Consider the following 7,915-nt stretch of genomic DNA (forward strand, 5'->3'; position numbering starts at 1 on the left):
CTCCCCACATTTCAAAGCGGAGGGATTGAGATAGCACATAAAAGGCTAAAAATACCTTTCTGCCACGCAGCAATCGACGATATACCGATTCGACCGAACTGTGCCTCAGTGTGTTGCGATGAAAGGAACAAACAATATACAACCAACCGATGTGCTCGGCACAACCGTACCGAACCTAATCTCGATACTCCCAAAACAAGCCACGCCGTCTAATGAAGTGATGACACAGTAAAATGCGGAAAATTACGCACCCAGCACGGTAGTTAAAAACAACTTTCTCTTTCGCCTGGCCATGCAGCGCCCGAGAAAAGCTCCCAATCGCAAGGAAGGAATCGGACTCTGAAGCCTGTCGAAGCCGGCGAATGGGTATGTGTGTTAATTCGGTTTTCTAACCTGGGAGCAGGCACTGGGAGCAGCGACTGCTGATAGATAAAACCTTCCCGCCCATCTAGTTGGCTTTTACTAACATTTCTCTTCGCTTCGGCGATGCCGATGGATAAGCAAACGGAATCAGACCGGGCCGGGTCAAGGACCTACAATAGGTAAATGAAAGTGTTAGCCCCCGAATCTTGGATTCAAAGTCAAGAATGCAGCAACAAACTATGCAAATAGGAAGGTGTGCATATCAAAATATCTTAAGAAGCATGTGCTCCAATTGGTTATGTTTCCTTTCTCACAATGTTAGAACTTACCCACGTTCCTAGGGTTGCATCAATCTTGTTTTTTTTTATAAACAATGGGTTATATTTCATGCAACGCAATTTTGATTTTTTCTTACAGTGCACAGCACAGTGAGCTGCTTTGCCAATGTTGGGCGAGTAAAACATTTGTATCATGCCAAAACAAAATGCCAAAACCATACAATCCCCTACCCAAAATTGCTCCTTCACCATCGTGGCCTGATGTTTTGCATAATTCTCGCAATGTTTGGTCAGCAGAAGGAGCACCATTCTTCATTCATCAAAAGCCGCTACATTATATCCTAATCGCAACAGTAAACCCATCCCTACCCGGTTGATCCTACTGAAGTGCTTATTCATAACGTGCGCTTGTAATTAGAATTTTGTTATCCTTGTTACTCCGGTATTGCACCGAATTCCTTCCACGCTCGGATGAGCAGCAGTGTAATTTATTTATGATCATATTTTAGCACAGTTTCTCTTGTCGAGCGAGCATTAAAGCGTCAGCGTAAAGTGACGTAATTGCCCTTGCAGGATGTACCGGGGCGTATTATTCTTTCCGCTTAAAGGTAGTCGTTGCGAGTAATGCTCTTGCAAAGGGAAGAGCTTCAAGTAGGGTATACTTGTAGCGCCCACCAAGCGAATAAATCCGTGTTAGATTAAAAGCTAGCCAAATTGGACGTGTAGACAGGTTACAAAAAATATGAAAAATTGCACCCGAGAACCAACTAACCTCATTTTTCCGGGCATTTTATTTAAATTATAGAATTTTCAATTACCATGTTGTTGAGGTGCCATGTTGTCCTATTTGCTATCGATTTTTGTTGTGTTATGCAGTAAAACACAAGTGCATTTAACAACTTCAATTCACAACGAGTTGTAATTCCCTTTTAGAACTACTGAGAATTTTGCTTCGCTCCAATCTTTTCCTCGTACTGTTTACATACGCGACTTGCATGAGTTCTACTCATCAACGAATTGACAGTGCAATTGTAGAATTATGTTGTTTTGTACTTCTTTGAGTATGAGTGGTATAGACCCACGAAAACAGCACCGGGAGACTGTGGAAACAATTAATTCTTTATGTAAACAATTCCTGCAAAATAATCTCCCTAAGGCACGCTACGGAAGCAGCTGAATACTGTGTGCAAAACAGATCGCAGACGCCACAGCAGCAAAACTTCCGCAGACACCGGAATGGTCAATCCACGAATGTGAGGTTCATGGCACAACAATATCATGCTCAAGGCAAGTGCACGAGCTGAACTGAATCATTTGAAATGGACAGCCTAACCCCAAGTGAGAAAAGTAGATCTAAGAAAAAAAATCCCCACATAGCATTAGAAACACCCGACATTGAGAGAAATGATCGGTCGATGGAGCGCGCACGGGTTGGCACGGGTCATGCCGCGAGATTAAATGTGTTTGTGGTTGAGGAAAAGGAGCGAAAACAAACGCAAACACGAGATGCAAACGCCTGCGATGGGAAAGCCAGAGCGGGACGGCAGACGGATTTGCCTGCAGCTGAGTGTGAGCATATCGTGCAAGCCTAGCAACACCAGAAGATGCAGATGAATGAAAGTTCCTTTGGGTTCGTGGTGCGATGGTGGTGGGAATCGCTGGGAAAATTGATGCTTTCCTTCCCCACCCGAACACACGCGAGTCGAGCTGCTCGGTGGGAGGCACGGTCGAACGGCCGGGTGCGGAATGGATGGAAAATGAGGAGGTTAGTTTATGTGGAACGCGTGCACCCTTCCCGCACGAGGCCGATCCGCTGGGATGGGTGGCCAGTTGCCGCTCAAAATGAACTGTAATCGAGTGAACGTTCAACCTCGCAGCCCGTGCGGAAGCGAGACCGGGCGAACGGTGCAAGCGCGAGCCCGATCGCCCGGCCGTCATGGAGAAAGGACGGAGAAAGAACGAAAGAAACATGGGCGAAAACGACGAACCTCCCTCCGACCGGGGTACACGCGCCGCTTGGCGTAGAAAGGAACGGAGAAAAACGGCTCCCCACAAACCGCTCGTAATATTCGGTTTCCTCCGGGCGGGCTTCAGCCTCTGCGTTAGGTAGAGCAAGAGTAGGGGGCTGGACAAGGGGAACCGTGTGTGGTTGGGCGGTTAAACAGGTATCACATGCGTACGTACGTTTATATAAATTGAGCGTGCAGCGTTCCGAAGAGCAACAGATCCGCCATACCCGCATCACGGTCGAGATCGTAGATTCCGAGTTTTCCACGCTCCGCATTTTGGACAGAAGCGTGTCTGTTTGTCGAAAAAAAACACATACCCGTGTCCCCCCGCCGTGCTTCACGTGCCCTGTGACAGCCCGTGTCTGTGTGAGAGAGTGTGTTGTTTTCTTGTTCCTGCGTGTGTTGAGTGTGTAATCGATCCAGCAGCGAGATGGCCTTCACCTACAAGGTAGCCGGTGTGCTGTGCTTAGTCCTAGCCGTGACCGTGGCCCTGCCGGCCGAAGATTCGGGCCGTTCGTCCCGCAATGCGATCGGCGGTGGCGAGAGCGATCTGGTCGGCAGCATCTACAAGGAGTGCCTGTCGTCCGACTCGGTGTCCTGCGTCAAGTACAAGCTGTTTAGCTTCATCGATCGTGTCGTGGCCAAGCGCAGCGTGTTCGCCCTGACCGACGGCGTGACTGTGGTCAAGACGCCCGGCGTGCCCGAAACCGAGGGTGCTCCCCGTGCGCTCAGCGGCGATGAGTCGCTCGAGTCGCTGCTGCTGTCCCGCGTCCAGTCCTTCCTCGCCACGCACACCATCAAGGTCGACCTGAAGGGGGCGGACATCGTCAATGCCGTGACCTCGACCGGCCGCGCCCTCGAGGACGTGTCGGAGAACCTGCTCGCCGCCGATTCGGACGATGAGGAAAAGTCGGAAGGACCGGCCGGTGGTGAGGCTCGTGGCAAGAAGAAGAAGGCCGCCAAGATCCTGGGCCCGCTGCTGCTCGCCGTTGCGCTGAAGGCCGCCGCCCTGCTGCCGCTGCTGCTCGGTGCGATCGCCCTGATCGCCGGCAAGGCTCTGCTCATTGGCAAGATCGCGCTCGTGCTGTCCGCCATCATCGGGCTCAAGAAGCTGCTGTCGCAAGAGAAGCACGTCACTTACGAGGTCGTCGCTCACCCGCACCACTCCACCAGCCACACGTCCAGCCACGGTGATGCCTACTCGCTCGGCGGCTCGTACGGAGGCGGTGAGGTCGGTGGATACAGCGCCAGCTCCGGCCATGGCGGCTGGGGACGTTCGATTCAGGACGCTCAGGACGTCGCGTACAGCGGCCAGAAGCCCTAAATGCCACCGACAGATGCTCCAAATCACACCAAACCACATCACCACCACCACAACCACCACCACCATCATGAACATTATTTATTTAATTTATTTAGCGTCAAGTGAAGGTGTTAAAGTTTGCGTTCGATTGTTAGGAGGTCAAGGTTGTTAGGGCGAGGAGCACGCCTCGCAGGAGCCATGAGGCGAACGGGATGGGGCTCGCCATCGAACCAAAGCCAGCGAAAAGCGGTGCCTGCGCGATGTCCATTCCGGCCATTTTGCGGACCGCTTGCCGCCCGTATGGCTCTCTGTCTCACTCACCTTCCGCTAGCTCTTTCCCTTTGTTGTCTTGCTCTGTCTCTCACTCTTCCCCTTACGTTTACGCTTATCAATTTTCACACACGATCTTTCTTTTGTACTATATTGTTTCCTTAGCGCCAATCTAACTTCTATTCTACCCACAGCACGAACCGTTGTTGCGTTCGTTGCTGCACTTTAACGCTTGCCTTTCGTGAAATTTGTGTACTTTTCCGCAACATACTCTACCGTGCAGGCGAATCTCCGATAGTGGAACCGTTTTCGATGGGCCTCTGGAAAAGGGTTCCGAAGCCCGAGCCCGATCCCAAGCCATCCAGATCACCACAAACCGAAAGCGAAGAACGAAGAAATAAAAGCTCAAATTATTTCCAAAAATAACCCTACCCGACTTTGCGTTCTTTATCGGTTACCGTGAGAAAGCGTCACTCAAACACCATGCTAATTCAGACCGATTTGCACATACGAACGCTCCACTGCACACAGACTGCTTCCTAAGGCAGTGCAATAAAACCCACGCCAGTACCGAGTTCGCTCTCATTCGCTCCGCAAACCCGATGGCGTTTATCGTTCCCGTTGCTTTTCTTCTTTGGATAAATTGCAGCTTCTCCCCGGTGGTGGAGGGGAGCAAACTGTTTCGCACGGTTGCATGATTACGGTGGCCCTTTAGCATCGAGCGTACCGAATTCGCACCGACCACCACATGAGGTCGTCAACGGGAAAGTAGAGCACCGAGTGAGTGGAGAAAAACCCATACCCATCATACGGCCACACGTTTCCCGCGATTCGCCAGCCTACGCCTGCAAGCTGCTGCCAGAACGGATTTTCATTTGAAACATTCCACTCACTTCCAGGCACCAGGCTGTATGTGGGAGGCCAGGCCCGGGAACTTAAACCCACAGGGCCAGCTAGCGTTCGGGTGTACTTTTTCCAAATGTGCACATTGCGTGCTCCAACCGGATCGTGTGCGTTCCCTGCGTCACCTGGCGTCTTGTTCCAGATGTATTTTAGTGACATGTTAACTAGCCACGGTTTGTGGTGGATCGCTAGAAACATTGATGTTAGTGTAAATAGCCCTCATTTGTGGATTCATAAATTACATTTCATTAGACTTAGGACATGGTACATGGACATAAGTTGAATTAAGTTACAATATGGCAAATTAGTTTGAATTATTTATTTTGAAACTAGTGAAATGCCGATTATGAACTCTATTCACTACCAATCCTCTTAGTTAACACTCAGTGAACATTTATTCAACCCTTTTGTACACCCGCGTCACTAAGAACATTCGTGAATTACTTTAGTCATAGACTCATGCAACTCATATCAAAACCAAAATTATAACCACTTTAGCAACCTTTAGCAAAGCTTCTATTCGTTCTACAAAACTATTGCAACATCACATCGCTTAAAAACATAATTAAACATCTAACTAAGTTGTCTCAGTGTAGATTGTTTCTGTTCATATTTGCTGTCTACACAAAGAGCTGGTATTCTTTAGCGAGATCATATAAAGTAAACGCGTTTAAACATTTGATATCAATAAAGAGAATTCTGCGATAGAGATCATTCAGAATTACGTTTGCCTCACAGAAGAGAAAGATGGTTCCTTCTAGTCCAAACTATAAACTATAATTTATAAAGTGTAGGTTATCGTCATCCTTTTTTTTATTCAGCGTTCATTCATCCTGACAATTATCTGCCACAGTTTTGCATTTAGTCATTGTTCTGCCGCTGGGCGACCTAGTGACATTTGTTTATCTTTTATATATATTTGGGAAACAGCGACCTTCTGACATTTGTGATAAAAAGATATTTTTTTTTATATTCGCCAACTTTCATCTGGTTACCATAGCGTTCATACAACGAAAAACAAAACATGAATTCAGTTATACACAACGTATGCAAAACTTTTTAGAAAATACTGTAATACCAATGCTTGATGATGGCAGACTTAAAGCAGACTCAAATTCAATTAGGTTCAAAATCTAAAGTAACAAACTGGCAACAACAACAACAAAATTAATAAGCCTAATTAAATTCTCCCTGCCAGATGAAAGTAAAGTGCCAAATTTTCAGTTACATAAAATTGAAGGATAATCGTGCAGTTATTGCATAACATGCAGGGGAGAAGTTTATCTCGCGAGCTCGTAAACGTAGACTAGAGAGTTTGACTTTCACCACTAGTTCGACGAATCTAACGTCTTATAGCGCCGCACGAAGATGCAACAGAATCGCTTATGAGCTCATTATGGTACGAGTCGACAAAACTTTTGCCGTTGTACTCCCATTCCTACGAATGATAACGTAGGTACTTTAACCGTGAATAAAAAATCAAAGAACTCCCAAAGCAGCATGCAAGCTGGCAAGCTGTCCCTGAAAACTAGACAACAGCCTCAAGAAGAAATTCGAAAAAGAAAAGCTCACGACACTGCTTTGCTTCCCGTAGCAAGATTGCATACATTTGGGCGATTTCTTATTCGCTGTTTTTTTGCCCTGTGCTGGCAACGAGGTACGCTTCGTTTTACCTTGCATTGGATTACCATGAACCAACGAAAAGACAAAAACAAGAGCAATCATGTAATTATCATACAAAGTTTTTGCAGTTCTTTCAACATTCATGTGATTGGTGCATCATTTGTCATATGCCTTGCCTGGTGGTTTGATCATTTGTAAAATAAACTAACTTCACCTAATATTTTACAATTGCCTTTTTGTAATATAGTATTTATTTGCGTTAATTCCGACGTAATTGAGCAATAAATTCATTGTAATTTGCACAAATTGTTATTCATAACGTAAGATAATTTTTATTCCTTTCCAGGTCTAGTTCATTATTCGCACAAATAACAAACACAGGTTGGACCAGTAAACCCTAAGTTGCTGTTAAATGGGATAAGGTAACGTTCAATGTAAACAACACGATCGCAGCTCTGCTTGAACATACGGTTTGTGTTTGTTTTGGTGCTGGGCTCGTGTAGCATTTATCTGTTTCGTTATTTGTTTTTTAGTTTTATCAACGTATTCTACTATCTTAAGCAATACGGCCTTTTTGGACCGTTACTCCTGAATAAAAAAAAAAAAAAACGTATTCTACAGTCGCACTTGCTAAAATTTTAACTCTTCGATCGAAATCATGCCAGAATAATCCAAACAAAGCTAAAGGAGGTCGTATGTATGTGATGTGTTTAGAAACTTTGCTAGAACTCGTTTTCTAAAAATCAGCAAATGAATGGTATAAATTTTATTAAAAGTGTTACCAAAAATGTGTCGTTTCGTGCTTATGTTAAATTATCAGATTACGTATTTGAGTGTTACAGTGTATGTGAATTCGAAATACAAAAGGATATCTGTAGTAAACTCGCAAGTGAAATAGATCCAGGATTGACTCTATCTAAATGTTGCAAAGCGCAAAACGGTTATCAGCGTCTGGTGCTCTGTGTATAAGTTTAGTTCAAATAATTCTACAAAATATTCGTATTGATTTGCAACCAATTATTTGTCGTAAGTACTCGATCCAGATAGACAAAGTGATGCCATGATGGACCAAAAAATGCTACCGCCCTGAAGGGCATCTTAAAGAATAACACCTAACACGTGATTTAATGATTCTTTTGCTAGAATGGTATGGAAAGATTTACTAT

The 7,915-nt window shown here is 45.7% G+C and overlaps 1 protein-coding gene across 1 annotated transcript; it reads left to right on the top strand.

Annotated features, from left to right (window-relative positions):
* Positions 1-2,844: 2,844 nt before the first annotated feature.
* LOC121590147 lies at positions 2,845-4,649 on the top strand. Its single transcript, XM_041909573.1, has one exon. It carries the CDS (start codon positions 3,081-3,083, stop codon positions 3,972-3,974), a length of 894 nt encoding a protein of 297 aa, XP_041765507.1. The 5' UTR covers positions 2,845-3,080; the 3' UTR covers positions 3,975-4,649.
* Positions 4,650-7,915: the final 3,266 nt, after the last annotated feature.

Source organism: Anopheles merus, chromosome 2R (assembly GCF_017562075.2).
Source record: "Anopheles merus strain MAF chromosome 2R, AmerM5.1, whole genome shotgun sequence".
Classification (NCBI taxonomy): domain Eukaryota; kingdom Metazoa; phylum Arthropoda; class Insecta; order Diptera; family Culicidae; genus Anopheles; species Anopheles merus.

Excerpts from the sequence above, each read along its gene's own strand:
- LOC121590147 (XM_041909573.1), top strand. The coding sequence starts at position 3,081 with ATGGCCTTCACCTACAAGGTAGCCGGTGTGCTGTGCTTAGTCCTAGCC.